The sequence below is a fragment of the Morone saxatilis genome, unplaced genomic scaffold, assembly GCF_004916995.1.
Source record: "Morone saxatilis isolate NCDOM2014 unplaced genomic scaffold, NCSU_SB_2.0 Contig22, whole genome shotgun sequence".
Classification (NCBI taxonomy): Eukaryota; Metazoa; Chordata; class Actinopteri; family Moronidae; genus Morone; species Morone saxatilis.
Genome location: NW_023339785.1, coordinates 17353298 through 17372388, shown reverse-complemented (window position 1 = coordinate 17372388; position 19091 = coordinate 17353298). Strand labels below are relative to the sequence as shown.

Here is a 19091-nt window from a genome sequence, read left to right as displayed (position 1 = left end):
AGGAGATTCAAGGTCTTGTGTGATGAAATTCAAACAAGGTGTGTTTTGAGGTATAAATTCAAGACCTGTGTTTTACTTGTTATCATGCTTCATTTTAATGCTGCAAGTATTGGGGCTTTTCTTTCCCCCTGACGGTGAAAATGACTGCAGAAAGGTGGAGAGCTGAAGTATACTGATTAATTTGAGTGACCTATTTCAGTTTTAAAAATAGTTTAAGATCTTTGGTTTTAAAAACTTGAAAGTCATTGTTTAAGCAGCTTTCATGAATTTCCAAGGCCTGATGAGAACAAAAAAACACAGACAAGATAGTGTCCATTTGATATGTTGCATGTTTTATTTGTAGCCAAGCACTGGAGAGTATACACCACTTTGCCAGCATGTTGGCACACCCAGTCTTATCCTCCGTAGTGCAATAAAGAGGAAAAAAGGGAAGTTCTCCATTAGATCAACACATAATCAGGATGAACAGTCTGACTTTCACGCAGCTTAAATCACACTCGTGGGTTGAGCGCTGAGGGTGAAACAGACGTTCAGTGTCATTTCGTACATTATTATAAAATGAATGCCCTTTCCAATTTACATAAGCCATTAATATGGACAGCCCAAAGAAATGTGTTTTTACATTCATAAATATTACAGCAACATAAAGAAAAATACTGATATTAGACTGGCAAGCAACATACTGTAAGGTTATGCTACCAGCTTCTAAGTACCCACTGGTTCTCAGGTAAGTTAGATTCCAGGTAAACACTGTGGTAGGCTACATTAAAGATAGATAAAAACTGAAATGGTACAGTAAGGTGACAAAATATCCTATAAATTTAATCCATAAAATATTAACACTGACAAATGATTAGCTAACAGCCCTCAATTTTGACTTTGAATTAATGTAGGCTACAGGCATGATTTTGTTAAAATGCCCTACTCAGTTCACAGTTAATAAAGTTTCTCTCCTAAGCTGTGAGTACCAGTACTCAACACATCTTATAAAAATGTCAATAATCAAACAAACAAGCTATTTGTTATAAGCCTACATTAAACCAAAGAACCATGTAATAAGTAAATGTACCTGATTGGATCCGGTTCACTTTCACAGTTCACCATTAGTCTGCACGCACACTAAAATATGATGCAATTTTTGAACTTGAAAGGCAAATAATGTGATCTCAGGCAGAGAGAATACACAAGACCTTCAACATAACAGAAAAACGGTATGAGAACACGGACCGCAATGGGGGACTCTGTGCATCCAGGAGATTAAAACATTTTATCTTATTTTTGCAACAGGTAGGGTTGTTTGACTAGACGCAATATAAAATAATATTCCAGCAGCAATCACAATACTGATGAGAATGAATTTAGACCATGTTAAACTCAGTTTGAAGCATTGAATGTCAGGCATATTATTTACTCAAACCGTGCAGGCAAACAACAATGCCCTCTGGCCGATAGCAGCAACACCAAAGGGACAAATTCAAATGGAAGTAAACCTGTATTTAAAAACAATGAAATGAAAGTAAAGTACCATCCAGCTGAAAACAAGTAAACATTAAGTTGTGAGAATACTAAATTATATGCTTCACTCAATACTGTATGAACGGGGTGATGCACATTGCACACATTACTGGTCTTAAAAGCCTTATCTTTCTGCTCAGGCTATTTTATATTGAATGAATGACCAGACTAACAGCACAATATGTATGTAATGTATCAGTAAAGCGTGGGAGACTGTCAGAATAAATGACTGGAATGTTAAGGCCTGCCACGCAATCAAAAAGGCAGACACACTATTACAAACATGCCATAATTATGAAAATTATTGTTGATCTTAATAATTATAACCTCCTCTATACATCAGGAAAACCTACTTTAATCAGCCCTTGATCAAACACTGAAGCCTAATATAAAATATCACACATGCCTGTAAAAAAAGAACGCGTCGGTGGAGGAAAATGTGTTTCACAGAAAAATGAACAGCAGTTTATCAACAACAGTAGCAAAAGCAGCGTTATTTTTTTACTCTGAAAGAAACACTGAACCTTAGTAAACAGACCCGTGTACGTGAATATGTCTAACTCGTACACCTGACACCTCCGGCTACACAATAGTGCTGTTATAATAGTTTAATGAATAAGAGCACCACAACAGCTCGTACCCAATGCTTACAGTTTGAGCTTCAAATTTAAATCTCACAATTCCCTTCTCACTGAGGACAAACAAGGTCATCTTCCTTTTGAGTGCGGCAATCGTTTAACTTCCTCGTACCGTATTGGTCATCATAACCGATGTTGGGAGTTCCCAAGTACAATATCTGTCTGGTTTTGGAACACTGTCACTTATACTCTCTGTGTCCAGAAAATACATTAGCTCTCCACTTCTGCTAAAAGATCTGATAACAAGGAAATGTCAAGGTGTATTCAAAGTCTCTCTAAAAGCTGGGAAAATCAGCTCATGCTCAGATTGAGCAATTACCAGACCAACTGTACTTTATGTTGCCGTGCCAAAGGTAGACTGTGCTCTTCAAGAGAGGATTGCTATATTCTCTCGTCCATTGTATTAACTAAAATTTTACTTATTTCAATTAAAATCAATGCTCTGAAAGCACTATTTGATACAAGTCCTGTATAGGCAGACAACGCGGAAGCTGGGTAAAAATGTTTTTGTGCAACACTACTGGAAGCAGAGTACAAAGCATGAGTGTGCCTGTTACAGTGTGCCTGTACCTTGAGCAATAATTCAACAATTAGGATTCCAGCTGAATCCTTGACACGGCCCTCATCCTGAGCAGTTGTATCTTATCCACATTATCTTGAGCGTATACTGTACTCAGTAACTTCTACCTACAGTATGTGAACCATAAACAATATCTGATGGCTCTCAAAACTGCCATGGGCAAGTTTCGGCCAGAGAGATTAAGACAAGGTGGATTTGCACCCGACCAATCAGCAGCAAGATGCGCGAGAGGCTTTGCGGTTGCCATGGAGATCGATAGTACTACTCAGTAGTGCATGGTCAATCTGGTCCTCAGTGGCTAGAACCTCCCTGACAGCTGCCTCGAATGCAGCTGTGACATTTGTGTCATCCTTAGCACTGGTCTCAAAGTAAGGGCAACAGCCATTCTCCTCGCACCAGGCCCGTGCTTCCTCCTCCCCTACCTCCCTCTGCTCCATGTCTACCTTGTTGCCTAGAACCACAAAAGGGAACCGCTCAGGGTCTTTAACGTCCGAGTAGTACATGAACTCCTTCTTCCAGCAGCCGAGGTTCTGGAAGCTCTGCAGGTCGTTCACGGCAAATGTGAGCAGGCAGCAGTCGGCGCCTCGGTAGAAGGGCGTGCGCAGGGACTTAAAGCGCTCCTGGCCTGCCGTGTCCCAGATCTGAAGAGTAACCAGACGCCCGTCTACCTCCAGGTCCCGGTTGAGGAACTCCACACCGATGGTGTGAAAGGATTGGGAGTCAAAGCGGTCTGTGACATAGCGGTTCATTAGGGAGGACTTGCCCACTCCACCGTCCCCCAGCAGGATCACCTTCAGCAGCAGGCTCTTCCCACTCATCATGTTTCCTCCCACCCAGCAAGGCCTCCTCACTAGGTTACAGGCCTCCACACCAGGTGGTAAGCCAGGGTCAATTTAACCTAAAAAGAGGAAGAAAAGCAAACATAGATACTTACTACACAGTTAAAGGGAAATGAAAATCACCATTGGACAATGTGAAATGATATCCAGCGAGTTCTCAGAAAACATTCAAGTCTCAAACCAGTGTGTGGGCTTGACTCTGCTGGTAATTCAGTGTAGATAACAAGTGGAAAAGAAACATTGGTATCCCACCTCAACCATGAGAACTGGATAATGGTTGACTAGTTTCAGGGACACAATGACAGGGGTGAAGGACCGAGATGTCAGACAAAAGGTATCTGGTTGAAGCTCTGGGTATGATGATTACAGCATTGTTGTTTACTACAAGACACAGTAACACTGACTGACTCAGGATAATCTACACATGTACTATGTTTGTAGTATGCATGTACCGACAATAGCTTAGGATATTTAAACGTTATCCTAAAATAAATGATGCTCTACGAGCCATATAACGGGTGGAGTATAGGAGTCCTACACAACAACAGGGGCGAGTCAGGATCAAGAGCTGACTCTTGGAAACAACCACTGCACTTGCGCAGACCACAAACATGTACCAGCTTGTTGTCAACTGTGGCTGGCGGCTAAAAGTCCAGTTCACCTGCAGTCGGAGGTCTCTGCTAGAACTATTCATGAAATGCTCCAGAGCAGAGGTTAACTAGGAACCGAAAAAGGTAACATATTCCTAAAAACAAACAAACAACATTAACTGTGAAGCAAGCTTAGCAAAGCCGGCTAGTGTGAAGGCTTGTTGACATGCCATCCCCAGACAGGCTAACCGTTAGCTTCAGCGCTCAAAACAAATATTAAAAGCTCTGTAAGCAACGGAAGAACAGATGTTGCGGTGAGGTGATGTGTCTGTAATTGAATGCATCCACTATGTACAGATGAAACATGTCACTCACCCTGTTCCTGTTAGTGTATACTGCGTGGTCTGCCCCCCCCCTCCCCACTACATCTGACTGAGATTGAGGGTCGTGACGTGCGCACACCGCCCAGGCCGACCGGGGTCCTAAAGCCCGTAAAGTTAATCACTCTCCATGAGTAGTCACAACAAAGTGTCTCTGTGGGGGTGTGCTTACTTTACTCATGTACATTTTGAGGTACAAGAACTCCACCGGAGTGTCTTTCTATTCTCTGCAACATTATACTTAAACTCCACAACATTTCAGAGGTAAATATTGTAGTTTTTACATTATGTGACAGCTCTAGTCAATTTACTAGTCCCTTTGCAGATTAAGGTTCTGCATGTAAAACATATGTTGAATGTTGAAACACAATGCATTGCTATAGATCAAACTACCCAGCAGTATAAGCATGGAAGCTACCTAAACATTAATGCAATCATATTAACAACCAATAATATGATATATATTAATGGGATAACACTCACATAACAAGTACTTTTACTTAGATCAAAATAGAGGGACATATCTGTCAATTCTGCCCCATAAAGCTGGGTAGATTTGACAGTAATAAGGACTGCAATCACCACAGACATACTAAAATACTGATGATGAAATAATGATGTAATAAGAAAAAACAAATGTATAACAACTTTAATTCATTTAAGAAAAAAAATTGCATTGCATTAGGAAAATAAAATAAAGGAATTACATGGGTATTTTTTATCAATACTGTATTATAGATGCAGATATGAAACTACTGGTAGTATGTAGTACAAGATTGTTTTGTATTTGTATCGGAGACTATGTTTCAAAGCTGGTTTGACTAAAGACTCATTTCGTATTTGTTATAATTTATTTACTTTAAGCATATTTTGTTTTATGCAAGAAATGAGTCTAGTAATTAATCATTTGTCCACATTGAACACTGAACAAACGAGTGTTGCATTGCACATTTAGTAGAGCAATGTTCACCCCGGACCTGCAGGTGGCGGTGTGCAGCGTGAGTTGTTGGTTCGCGACCCAAAGAAGATGAAAAGCAGAAACTTAGAAGAAGAATCGGTCTGTTTTTATTCCCTCTGCACCGTTGGCTGTTCTCACCGTCAGTCTCCTGTCATCAAACCAACTTATACGGAGAATATCTGTGTATTTTTGGTTGAAGAACTAAGAAACGCACCTCCATGTGTTTGCCGCAGCAATGGTAGGAGACTGTAAATGTTTGGATCTTGGTGCATGCTCAGAAAACCACTGACACGTATGGTTCGAATCTCAATTGCTAGTGTTTGCTTAAGGAAGTTAGTTGCAATGAAAAATCACTGCATTCGTGACGCTTTCGTGTGGGTTATGAGCATCAAAAGAGGGTGGGACTTTGTTTGCGAGACTAAAGAATCACGGTTATATTTTACACAAGAAAGTTGATTTGTTTTAAAGTGGTGAGCTGCTTGTATCCGAGTAGTTCAAGCCTCTAAAATGTCTTTTCTTTTCATCCTTGCAGATGGCAGGTAGGGGCAGGCTGGTGCCCTGCGTGTGTCTGGGGCTGTTTGGTGTCTTGTGCTGGGTCTGGGTCTCCTTTGCCTCCTTTCCAGACGATCAGCTTGCCCTGGAGGCCTTGGATGCAGTGGACCGAGGAGCCTTTCAGCCCCAGAGTGCCCTGTCAGAGATGGAGTTCGCCTCCGTCAGCTCATACACAGGACCTGGCAACAGTGACCGCCGCAGCAACAAGGAGCTGCCAATTCTCCTCTGGTGGAGTGGAGGACTGTTCCCTCATTTTCCCGGTGACACTGAACGCATTGACTGTGCCACGTCCTCCTGCCTGGTCACAAGCAACCGCAAGGTACCAGAGATATTTAACCTTGGCTCAGACAGAGGGAAGATGCATGCTCATATTAATGATAATTATCATCTGAAGCTGTTCTGCCAGTAATCTTGAGTTTGATCTTGAAAGGTCCAGCTGTACAAACGGACAGCATCCATCATCTTTTATGGAACAGACTTCAGGGCATATGAGGCGCCGCTCCCTCGCCTCCGCCACCAGACCTGGGCACTGTTCCATGAAGAGTCACCCATGAATAACTACTTCCTCTCCCATGGACCGGGAATCAGGCTGTTCAACTACACTGCCACGTTTCGCAGGGAGTCGGACTATCCTCTGACCCTGCAGTGGCTGCCCTCTCTGGACTACTTGCTGATGCCGGTGGCGGTGACCCTGAAGGAGAAGAACAGGTTGAGGAGGGAGGGCCTGGCTCCTGTGCTCTACATGCAGTCTCACTGCGATGTACCATCAGACAGAAACCGATACGTCCAGGAGCTCATGAAGTACATTCAGGTACAGTACAGAGATGTTCCTTCAGGGCCATTTTTTACAAAGAGGCATGCTAGATGACTAACTGTAGCTGTTTCCAGTTTAATGCCACGTTTATTAAGACTTAAATAAGATGTATGCTTAGTGAGCTGCAGTTTTCCAGTTATTATACCTAATGAGGAATTATTATAGTTCCACAATCCACATGCTTTAGTATTACTGTATGTAAAATAAACAGAAACAAGCTGTGCAGATGTGGGTAGGCACCTTATAGACAGATCTATGGTTATATTTTAATGTAATGGTATTTGTAGTGTGATTTATTGGAGTATTATTTATTTCAATCTCGATATAGATACCGATTATTAGTAATCAAGGAAACCAGTAACCTATATTTGGAACCAATATACATTTGCAGTATAAATGGAAATCTTGGTGTCCAGTGGTGGAACATACTGTAACTAAGTACATTTAATCACTGTACGTAACTACAATTTTGGGGTACTTGTTCTTTACTTGTTCTATTCCCATTTTATCTCACTCTATATTTCTACTTTACTACATTTTGGAGGTAAATATTTTACTTTTTACATTTATTTTATAACTTAAATGACTAGTTACAGTACTCTGCAGATTCATATTATTAATACAAAATATAAATACATCTAATAAATGATCATTTATTATTACAGAACAAGCTACCCAGCAGGATCTAATAATCTAATTCATTTTATTGATAGTCGGATTAAAAATAATAATGATACAGATCATGAGAAAAATGCTGGATATCGGATCCGATAACCTGCCAGGCCGATAATCTAAGTAGGTCTATCTTCTGACATTTGCTTCAAATAGAACGCTCTCTTTTAATTGTCTGTGTTTCGCCTCTGTTCCCGTTCCGTACAGATGTCAGGACATGTTTTTGCTTGGTGTTGAATGCCATTTTAAGTTGTCGCCATCATTTTAAACCCTACCATAGCCGTCTTTTCATTAAATATCAACTGGCTCACATGCACTGAAAATCTCTAGCTTAGAGTCTGCCTCGCTTTCATTTGCACACACTCATGTACACAAGGTAGGAGGTCAAAATCATTCATCTTCACACATGCAACTGCAGTAACACCTCTGTAAATGTTTTGTAAATATAGCCCAGAGTGTGATGTTTGTAAATTCCCATTAGGGAATGAAATGCTAGAGTTCAATTAGAAATGTCTAATTATGGTTTTATGAAAAATGTAGATCATTAAAAGTGTGTCACTGTCACATTAATAATTTCCTCCTAAATGTTTCACAAGTACGCTCCCATCCTTCTTCCTTCTCACACATTAATTCTCTCTCCGTAGGTGGACTCTTATGGGAAATGCTTGAACAACAAACCTCTGCCTGAACATCTGGAGGACACGGCCACAGCTACTGGCGAAGATCACAACTTTATGAATTTTGTTGCTCGCTACAAGTTTCACCTGGCACTGGAGAACGGCCTGTGTCCAGATTACATGACGGAGAAGCTGTGGCGGCCTCTCCATCAGGGCTGTGTGCCTGTCTATCGAGGCTCCTCTGTGGTGGCAGACTGGATGCCCAACGACCACTCTGTAATCATCATAGATAACTTTCCCTCGCCGAAAGCTCTGGGTGAATTCCTCAAACTTCTTGATGGAAACGATGATGAATATGCGAAATATTTGGAGTTCAAGAACCCCAAACGCATTACTAACACTCGTTTACTGGAGGCTCTGGAGACCCGCGAGTGGGGAGTTAATGACATGAGTAAGCCCAACTACCTGAATGGATTTGAATGTTACGTGTGTGACCAGGAGAATGCACGACTGGCAGCGGAACGAGCGTATAGGAAAGCCCCTAAGAAGAACAAACCTCCTCAGCCTAAAATGGCCAACAACGCTCACATGGGGTGCCCCCTGCCCAGCCCGGGGTTCGGACATGTCCAGGACTTACCTGCAGATGATGGGTGAGTTAGCCTTTAATGATTCACTGTGCCAGGTGTGAAATCCTTCTACTTTCTGTACTTTAATGTGAATAACAATGTCCTGAGGGGAGAGAAATCAGCCTATTTTAATTGCCTAATTAAAATATCCTCTGTGATGAGCTTAATCTGTTTGTATATCTGTCCGCAGATGGTTGCAAATATGGCCTCAGGATTACTGGCAAAGCTTGGACCAAGCAGAGGGGCTGGAGTCTCTGATAAGACATAACGAGTCAGACCCTTCACTGCTATGGAAGCACATCCAAAACATTGCTGTGAGCAGAGCCAGAGGAAAACACTGACACAGGCCTTGAAACAAACAGTGGATGGAGCACGTCCAGGATTACAGGGGTGTCCCATATTATGCATCCCCTCTGTTTAAATGGGGGAATGGATTAGAAATTACTTATATTTTTGCACCTGAGCCAAACCCATTTACCCGTATGAGCAGTTTAGTTATACTATAACAGATTTTGATATTGTATTCTGCTGACATGATACTTTTGTCCTTTTGTCCCAAGCCCAGTAATGGGAAAATAATGTTTTAGAGTGCTATATGCTAATATTTTCAAGTCATTTTATTACTATAGCTGAGGTGCCATCATTGGCCTTGCATTGTTAACATTAACTGCATGCAGTGCAGTTGTTCCACAGAGGCACATTCTCACGGGAGGCAGATTTTCAGACTGGGGCAGAGCCAAAGAATTGTCCTCTGTACCAGAGAGCGCTGCCTAACTGTGTGTGAAGACCATCAAGCCAGTAGCCAATGAACTGCATTAGCTTCTTTACAGTTACTTAGCAGGTAGCTGATGGTTATTACATTTATGTACACAGGTGTTTTAAGTGACTATGCAAGGGAAATATTATTTCACTAAGGAGTGGAGGAAAGTTAGCCACAACTCCCCTGTGGGATAACGTCACTGCATTTGCAAAAGTAGTTCTCAGGAACAGCTCAACTAATGAATTCATGTGGCAGATGCTTTATAATTTAATTATGTAATTGTTTTTATAACACTGCCCATAACTCTTTGCTGTTACATGATGCCAAGTTTGTGTTTATGTGCAATATTTCTTTTTATCATGCTTTTCTAAAACAAGTAACAAAGACTCCATGACAGTTTTGTGTGTTTACTAACACACTGCCTTTGGTAGCACATATTTATACCAGGATTATATAAATCATTTTATTTTCTTAACAAAGCATCATACATGTGAACACACTATTTTGTATCAAGAGGAGCAAAAGAACATTTTGTAATAAAGTCATTTTATTGCATAACTTTTGTTGCTAAATTATAATAGCATACCCCACTGCCCATTAGTCTGTTCACAGTTGCTCTACAGACATTTCCTTCATAGTTTACTGAGGCAGATATAGCTTTTACCACCCAGAAAAAAACAAAACACAAGCTTGTATAAAATGTTCAAGAAATTAGAAATTTAACCTAATGCAAGAATCAACATTAAGTAGTTCACTAAAACATGCCTCTTTGATCACCCTAAACCACGTCATTCAGTTCAAACCGGATACAGTCCAAACTTTTAGAAAGACCAGTTCTCACTTTATATGCAAATGAGCATGAGGGGAAGGGGGCGAGGGTAAGAGGCTGCTGAAGAGCTTCAATAATCACTCAGACTTTGGAGTAGCAGCTCTCACAGTTGACTTTCCCACCATGTAGGAACATGCTGTCGAGAAGGTCTCCCATTGGCTTACTACACACATCACACTGAAAAATTGGGAGATGGTTATTAGAAAATGTAATTATGAGAAAATACAGTGAAGAGCAGTGTTTTTATCCTTGAAATTCTCTCACTAATTTATTGCTCCATAACACAAAGTATACAAAACAGTTGAAGCTTTGAAAACACAATTAAGTGGTTAAGCCTTTGATTCGAGGAATGGCAGTATGCAATAGCTAGATATAATTTGCAGTTCAAGACTTGACTAATAAGCAACAGAGGTAAGTTATACGTTTTAAAGGAATAGTTTGACATTTTGGGAAATAAACTTATTGGCTGTTTTGCCAAGAGTTAGATAGAATAAAATAAAAAGAAAAGATAATCTATACCACTCTCATGGTTGCTTGAAAGCATGTGCTTTCAAAGTACGCTGTTTTTATTCTTTGGTTTTTGTACAGATTAAACAAACAAGATATAAAATGTTAAAGCTATTAATCAAGCTTTAGAGCTGTTGGGGGGGAAGATTGTTAACCTATGGACAGAACCAGGCTAGCTTTTCTCCTGTTTCCAGTCTTCACACTGAGCTTAGTTATAACTGGCTGCTGGCTATAATATCATATTTACTATAAAGATAAGAGTGATATCAATCTTCTCCTCTAACAGAAAAGCAAATAAACATATTTACTAAAATGTCAAACTATGTTTAAGGGGACAAAAATGTTCATTTTGTCCTGGTCAGTCCCTTCAAGGACATGTGAATATATCCAACAATTTATGGTGCAATAAATGCCAAACTGTACCTTCAGCAGAACTGTATCTGAGAAGACAGATTAATTACCTTGAAGCAGACAGGGTGGCAGTTGATATTGAGGTGCTCAATGGAGATCTTGGCATCATCGCCCACCAGCTCTCCACAGTATGTACATGTGGATGCCAGTGAGCCACTGGGGAGACACAGCGAGTGAGACAAGTTAGTTTCACCAATGTCTCAAACAGCTCTCGTGCAACTGCAGCCCTGTCTGGTAAAATGACCTGTGACCTTTTCTGTCCTGCGCAAGGGAACTTAATAAGTGTAAATAATCCTTTGATGTCCCCGCTTAGCCTCCTAATGAGCAGGCTTGGTGGAATTTCTGCCCTACTGCTTACACATATCTAGTTTCGTCAGAACTGAAGATAACAAGGCAGGGGAAAAAGGGCTCAGGCTTATAGCTTGTTTAAAACAGGTTTAGGGAATTGTGTTGTCACCAGGAGTAAGCAGAGGGGCTGCTGTAAGAGTAACCGACAGAGCTTGATGTCAAATAATCTGACCCACTTCAGAAACTAAAGAAAATGTATGTGTACTATCTGCTAAAAAAATGCAGCTGAATCATCAAACATTGAAATAGCTGAAATACTGAAAGCAGTTGAAATGACACTGAAATTACAAAAGTTTCAGTTCAAACACACTGAAATTGAAGTGTAAGTGCTGAGTGAAGATAAAGTATCAATTGGAGTGCTGAAAGTAGTTGAAACGTCATTCAAGTGTAAGTAATCAACTGAGCTGGAAGTGTCAGTTGAAGTAAAAGTCCTGAAAGAAATGAGTGACATTTCAAGTGTATAATCTAAAAGATATCAGTTGAAGTGTCAGATGTGCTGTAAGCACTGAAAGCAGTTAAAGTAAATTGTGTATGAACAGCAGAAGATAAGGATACGTTTTTCTTTTGTTAATCTGAGTTCTCAGTTCTCTGAGTGTTAATTGAAGTGTGCGCATTGAAATGATCTGAAACTGATAAACAGATAAATACAGTTGTAATTTCATTGTTGCTGTAATTGGTGAAAGCAGTTGAATTGCAATTTAAATAGCAAGAGACGAAAGCAGCTGAAGTGTCAGTAGAGGAAGGGCTCAGGTTTATATCTTGTTTAATACAGGTTTAAGGAATATTTTTTTTACCTGAAGTAAGTGGATGGGCTGCTGTACGAGTAACTGGTGCAGCTTGATGTCAAATAATCTGACCCGCTATGGAAAAAAGAGCTGTTAGTAAGTCATCATGAAAGCAGTGTTAGAGAGTTTATACAGGGCTATATATTTTTTCAAATCAATATTGTTATTTAATTGTGTAAATAATATTATTATAGTATTGTTCTTACCCATCGATCGTGTCTCTGGCATTATGCAAGGACAGGTCTGTTGCATTGACATACTCCTTCACGTACACAAATGGCCTGGAGAGGAGGCAGATGAAGAAAAGAGTGCGTTAATCTGCATAGTTACAATATTAGCTGCCACTTTAATTTAAATGTTTGTAAAATCACTCACTTTTTTGCCTCAAATTCTGGTGTTTGGACACGCTGGTCTTCTTCCACCACGGCCCTGGAATAGGTTTCATAACTGGAGACAGAGAGCAGCAGCGTTAGTCTCATCTTTTACTCACAGACGACAGTAGTGTGATGGGTTATACAGAAGGACTCCACATCTGTCAAATGTAACTCAGGACATAATCATTTTCTGCCATCGCTTGTTAATGGCATGCTGTTTAACGGGCTGTGATTTGACAAAAGGACATCTCTAATACACATCATTAATCTGACATCTGGAGACTGATAATTAGAGGGAAGGAAATGAGGGCAAATTGAAAGACAATGGGAGAGCAGATCTTGTCATTTAACTTCAGTAATAGAGTTGAGTCAGGAGTCTGTTTAAGCAGGCATCATTCTGGAGTTGCAGGTAACTTTAGATCGCGAGTATATTAAGCGACTACAGCTGTGTTCCCACAGGGTTTGGCCTAAATCTCTCACCCCCTAAGACAGCTTTGTTACAAACAGAGACAAAAGCAGATTTGGTAGGTAGGTAAATAAAACAAGCCCAGATGACCTAAATATTAAAAGATGTGTGTTTTTTAAATATATTTTATTAAATTAAACATGAACAGGTACGTTTATTTCCATGCAGTACTACATCCTTACAATATTTTTACAGTCAAAAAGGACTAAAAGCACCAGTTAAAGGAGAGTGTCTTCACAAAATCCGAAAAGCATCAGACCAAATAGGAGAAAATAACATTCTGAACAAAGTATTCTTGCATTGTGCTGTCTGACGTTAACAAGATCATAAACTTACCGATCCATAGCAGGCTCTGGCTCACTGTGCATCTCCCTGGAAAGTAAAGAAAGCTGTATTAGACTTTTACTGTAGGCTGGAGCAGTCAATAACCTGGATGGTATCCAGTAAACAAGAATTCTGCGGTTTTTATAAGTGTATGAAACTGATCTTTCTGACTCACAGCTCCAGAGGGGTTGGGGTTTATTGACCAGGTGTGGTCTGCTTTTGTATTGTGCTGCAGCATCACCTCATTCTGAACCCTCATCCCATGCATTCATTGTAATTGTAAACATCACCTCTATGCCTCTCCCACTCTACACTCATTCCAATATCCCCAGTTTTTGATCTTAAGATGTGAGTTTTAAGAATTTCCAATGTTTTTTTTCCCAACCTGATAGTGGTGATGGTTGTGACCGTCTGTGTCTGTGTATCCTCGGGGCTGCAAAACAGAGGACATCCGTGCATTACAATAAGTCTGGCAGTGCAAGTGAAGAAGTGTCAGCATTCAGGTAAAAATAACAAGTTGAGAGGAGGTTGATTATTCTCAGACTGAGCCGTGAGGAAGTTTCAACTTGTATTTAGCTTGCTTCCAATTAAATGGTTGACAGACACCGAATTTTAAGGTGCTATAATCACATCCTGCTAAAATTCTGAAAAATAAAGGGATTTAATATGCATTTAATGAGCCCAGCCACAGTGGAGATACCTTACCTTTCCTCCTCTCCCTCCTCCTCCTCTTCATCTCCTGTACTGGTAGTGATAGTATAAACAGTGGGTGATGTCCACCTGTCCCACGGGGAGTCATTCTCAGTGGACCTTGAGCACAAACAAAGACATGACATTGTACCATGAAGGAAATGGCAAATTCAATTTGTATGTTTTAAAAAAAAAAAAAAAAAAAAAAAGGCTGGATGGGGATCTTCAGCTGTGAGGAAAGGTTGTAACAAATATATATCTGACCTATTTTTATCAGCACCAGTGCACAATGTTTTCTGGCTCAATGAGTAGATGCTGCAAAAGCCTGGCTACTTCACAGTAGTGAAAGGGAAGGAGGTTATGGGAATAAAAGGAGCAGATATGCACGCAGAGCTTTAAATAAAAAGATGACTTACTTTCTCTCAAACTTGACCACCATATTTTGATCTGCTGCTTCAGATTGGCCTACTGGTTTAGCTTCTTGGCTGAGAGGGGACATACAATGAAAGGCTTTTAGCACGTAATTGACATGGATGGGTGCATGTAGATGAATGAAACACAGTGGGCCACACTGTGTGGAAGTGTAAGAGCAAATCAAAGTGTGTCATCACCTCTCATCTGTGTTAGTCTGCTGAGGTGTGCTGGTTTCCCATGTGTGTGCCCATGGCCGCTGAGTGCTGAGACCGGAGAGCCAAAGTGGGGAGGGAGGGAGAAAGTAGTTAATGACAGATCAAGCATATCAGACAAAGTAATGTGCACTGTGTGAGATTAATCCTGTGGTAGGTCCACATCCTCCGTTTCTCCTTCATGCTGTCACTCATACATTTTAACACAGTAGGCACTAGATCAGTTTTAAATACCTTGTGTCAACCAGCACACAATTTTTTAACTTTCCCACTTTTCTGTGGCCTTTGACAGTATGAGCAGTAATGCATTGGAATCGTTGTCTGCAAGGGATTCCAATGCATTACTGCTCATACTGTCAAAGTGCACACAGAAAAAGTGGGAAAAACGTTAAAACAAAATTGTGTGCCCTGGTTGTCTGGGGTGTTAAAGCACTGACAATGAACCACAATGTCTCCTGTTTAAATCCAGCTGGACTCTCTAACTCTCTTATAAAGGCATTAAATGATTTAATAAAAACTATAGGGACACACACAGGGAATATGTCAGTCACACCGGACATAAAGAAAATTCAACTGCCAGCAATTTTGCTGATTGATGAATATTTTCAGTCATTTATAAAGTAAGAATACCTAAATGACTTGGCTCCAGTTTCTAAAATGTAAGAATTTTGATTTATCATCATAATGTGATTATATTTGTTTGTTTACTGTTGGTCTTGAGCAACCTGAAAAAGTCACTCACAAAATTATTGATAATGAAAAATAATTGATAGGCGCAGCCCTATTTCACAGAGTAGGTGTTGGATGCAACTTACGTGGTTGCTGGAATTGGATCTTTGCTCTTCATGAAAGTATATGACGAACTGAAAAAATAAAAATGTAATAATAAAATGAAGAATTATGAATAATAAGCATTGTGATAACCGACAAGGTGAAGCAGTTGTAGTAACTATGATCATATGTTGTACCATGATAGTATCTATGCTACAAACAGAGGTTACAATATAGAAAAAAGGGGAATTTGCATGATCATTCCCGTACCTGTTGATGGGAATATCTGAGAGGGGCTGGAGCAGGTCAGAGGAGCTGCAATAGAGAAAAGTGGCTCATAATCACAAACTGCTGCATTATGCATGCCGAGATGCTATCTGGCTGGCTGGAAAACAGTCACAGCTCCAAACCAATATGATTACCTGTTAGGGGATGTGGTCCCTATCGGATATGGATCAAACGGATCAGCCGAGCTGAAAAACAATTTCACACTGATTTCACTCTCAATTGTCAGCATGGCCCATCTTGTGTCGGAGGAATTCTGATCACATTGACTCATAATGGAAAGATTTAATGCAGTTTGAATGGTAAACAGAAACACAGAGGAACCCAGGGCCAAACTCAATCAAAATCAGAATCTGGATGTCTTTGACAAATGGAAGGACCACTCTGCTGCTGAATGGCAAAATCAGTGTATTTCACCTAAAATGAACCCTGATTGATGGCTTGTTTTCAGACATTTTACCAACAAAAAAATCATTTTATCAACCACATTAAACCTAATTTACTCATTTAACTGTAATGACAATCTATCTTACAATTGAAAACATATTGCATACAATTCTACTTAAAGCACTAGCCCCATATGTGATGTGGCAGTAAATAAACTACCTTGCTTCAGTGACTGTGGTTGTTGCACGTGAGCTCCAGGGATCTGCAATGTCCTCCTCGCTGCATGGAGGCGAGAGAGAAAAGTAAGGAGGTACGGATGGTACGGATGAATGGCACGATGGGAAGAGAAAAGAGGGCAAGTAAAGGTTAGTGTGGTTCTTCTCATACACTATTTACAACGCCAGTCTGAAACCCACTGAACAATTTAACGAGCACGAAAACCATTTGAATGTAGTGCATAACAGACTTTCTGTGTGCGTGTGTGCGTTTTCGTACCTTTTGTCAGAAATGATCACAGTTTTGGTGGTTTTAGTGACTGTCTCTGTGGGGCTGGCGGGCAGAGAGACGCAGCATAGTTGCAGGCAGAGTTAGTATAAATCATTACAAGGCATATCTGAATAAAATGCATTTCTGAGCAGGAACAGCTCTGCATAGATAGATAATTGTTTAAGAGCAGCCTGTCATCTCCCTCTACCTTTGTGTTTCTTTGGCTGTCTCATCTGTCTGCTTCTCCTCCTCTCGCTGCATGCTGAGGCTGGCGGAGACAAAACAAAGCCGCAATACTAATCAGTACAGAACATTCTCTTCTATTTCCAGTCGCGCTGCAGATAAGACGTTGCTTTCTGTTTCAAAGTATAACTCAGTCGCTTCAGGAATCTGCGACTTTGTTTCTATCTAACACGGAGCACAGGGGTTAAAATAGAAAGCTAGAAGTAGAGGAGCCCTGATTTATGGATCAAACTTCAGGCGGATAGGATTTATTAAAAATCTTACACCTCAGGGAGCTGGGATGCTTGGCCCCTTCATCTGTAGTGATAAGAATTAATGGTACACAAGGAGGGAGGGATGGGGGAGCGGGGGGGGCATCACGTTTCTTTCTCACCTGCGTGCATCTGTGTTGATTATGATGACATCATTAGCTAGGAGATCCAGGGTGCCACTGGTCTTTGCTGGGTTTGACTCACTAAAGAGATCAAACACATAAGTCAAACACAGCAGAGTTTGAAACTGTATATCCAACTCTGAGAAGGTAAGTTAAGGTAATGCCTTCACTACTGACAAGGGAGTTATTGATTTTCCTCTGATGAAAGGATAATTCTTCACATAACTCTGCATTTTGGGGCTTGGGTGGGAAAGAGCTCTTCCTATACCTGTCTAGTCCGCTAAGCAGATCCTGACTCCAGCGTCCTGGGCTGGGGGGAACCGGCTCTGCAGGCGCCTCTGGACTGCGGAGATGGAAGCGGGAGAGGAAGAGGAAGCGGAGAAGGTGATGAACAAAGGGGGATTTTGGATTCAGAGGAGATTTCAGTGCAAGAACAGGCCATTTGAGGTAGAGGGGATGGGGATCATAGGAGGTCCAACAGTGCCACCTTGAGGATAATAGTTGGATAATTTCAAATGTGAGGATTGCTTGATTGCACAGTAAGAATGTAATTTTAACAAACCCATCACAGAGAGCCAGGAGATCATCTGTCATTGGTACACAGTTGCTGGGCTCAGGAGCTGGCTCCTGTTCAACACTGCAGAGAGTAAGGGGGAAAAAATATCAGTGCACCTGCACCTGCTTTGGCACGTAGGAACTCATTTCTATATTACATTTTTAAGTACCACATTTAATCAAGTCTAATTTGGGACACCCTCTTGTGTGAGGAAGATTTCAGCACCTGAAATTGAGATGTGGGTTATTTTGTGATTACTTTGAAGTGAACACAGTGGCAGTTAGCCATTATGTCTTCTCCTGCCAGCGCTGCTATGACATGAATGAGGAAGTTGTGGGTTTTATACCTATTCTCTGTGGTGCGACTGTCCGCTGAGCTCCCCTCTTCCTCTGCCAGTACTGGCTCATCATCCTTAAAGCTGGGGAGGAAATAAAGTCTTATTATCAGATGGCATGTTGTCGAGGCTGGAGGCACTAACATGATAATCTTTTTTTTTTTTTCAGATTGGTTTCTGCTGCTTTCATCTTTGTCTTTTTCCAGTACCTGGTTGAACTTGTGTCGAAAGAAATGAGAGTGCCGGACAAGGCGGTGAGTGTGTCAACATTGGAGCTGTGAAAATAGACAGAGAAAAAACAAATGGAATTCAATGGCAGCTTTCAATCACAAGTGAAGAGAATGAGAGCAAACACACGATAGACATACACAAAGAAAACCATCTGAAAGCACATTTAAAGCTTTGAAATTCATTTATTCAATTCTAAACATTTTTGGCCATTATGTGGATGATTAAGGCTCATTATCACAGTCTTAATAACATGTTATAATGATGTTAACAAAATGCAGTGGTGAAATTTTTCTGATCATTTCCTTAATGGAAAAAAAAATAAGCTGATATTATTGTTGATCTTTGTATGTAATATGTTATAATATTTAAAAAATAGGCATTGATTACATGTAAATTTGGTTAGTGCATCTTACCTTGGCTTTGGAGATGGTTCTGGTTCAGTCTTCACTGTTATCTCTGTTACAGCAGTCACTGGTGCCGTTGAAAGTGGGGCAGGTGAAACAGGGGCAGGAGACAGTGGTGTA

General features: G+C 40.6%; 3 protein-coding genes across 4 annotated transcripts; 1 reads left to right on the top strand and 2 right to left on the bottom strand.

Annotated features, from left to right (window-relative positions):
• Window positions 1-317: 317 nt before the first annotated feature.
• Window positions 318-4615, bottom strand: rab9b (RAB9B, member RAS oncogene family). Its single transcript, XM_035669099.1, has 2 exons — window positions 4538-4615; window positions 318-3631 (listed from the first exon to the last, which is right to left on the bottom strand). The coding sequence occupies exon 2, from the start codon at window positions 3552-3554 to the stop codon at window positions 2943-2945; it is 612 nt and encodes a 203-aa protein (XP_035524992.1). The 5' UTR covers window positions 3555-3631; window positions 4538-4615; the 3' UTR covers window positions 318-2942.
• Window positions 4166-10099, top strand: fut11 (fucosyltransferase 11 (alpha (1,3) fucosyltransferase)). 2 transcript variants are annotated; one of them, XM_035669097.1, is made up of 5 exons: window positions 4166-4306; window positions 6033-6371; window positions 6483-6863; window positions 8183-8805; window positions 8972-10099. In XM_035669097.1, the coding sequence occupies exons 2-5, from the start codon at window positions 6033-6035 to the stop codon at window positions 9120-9122; spliced, it is 1494 nt and encodes a 497-aa protein (XP_035524990.1). In that variant the 5' UTR covers window positions 4166-4306; the 3' UTR covers window positions 9123-10099. The 2 variants fall into 2 exon arrangements, with proteins under 2 accessions (XP_035524990.1, XP_035524989.1); XM_035669096.1 differs by lacking the exon at window positions 4166-4306 and adding an exon at window positions 5584-5738.
• On the bottom strand, window positions 10071-19085 carry znf185 (zinc finger protein 185 with LIM domain). The gene is made up of 22 exons (XM_035669098.1): window positions 18981-19085; window positions 18546-18611; window positions 18349-18420; window positions 18009-18083; window positions 17715-17789; window positions 17447-17527; window positions 17039-17098; window positions 16840-16893; window positions 16564-16623; window positions 16095-16145; window positions 15943-15987; window positions 15717-15764; window positions 14887-14952; window positions 14692-14760; window positions 14291-14395; window positions 13971-14018; window positions 13598-13633; window positions 12797-12868; window positions 12628-12702; window positions 12431-12496; window positions 11339-11444; window positions 10071-10547 (listed from the first exon to the last, which is right to left on the bottom strand). Exons 4-22 carry the CDS (start codon window positions 18038-18040, stop codon window positions 10452-10454), a joined length of 1245 nt encoding a protein of 414 aa, XP_035524991.1. The 5' UTR covers window positions 18041-18083; window positions 18349-18420; window positions 18546-18611; window positions 18981-19085; the 3' UTR covers window positions 10071-10451.
• Between the last annotated feature and the right edge of the window lie 6 nt (window positions 19086-19091).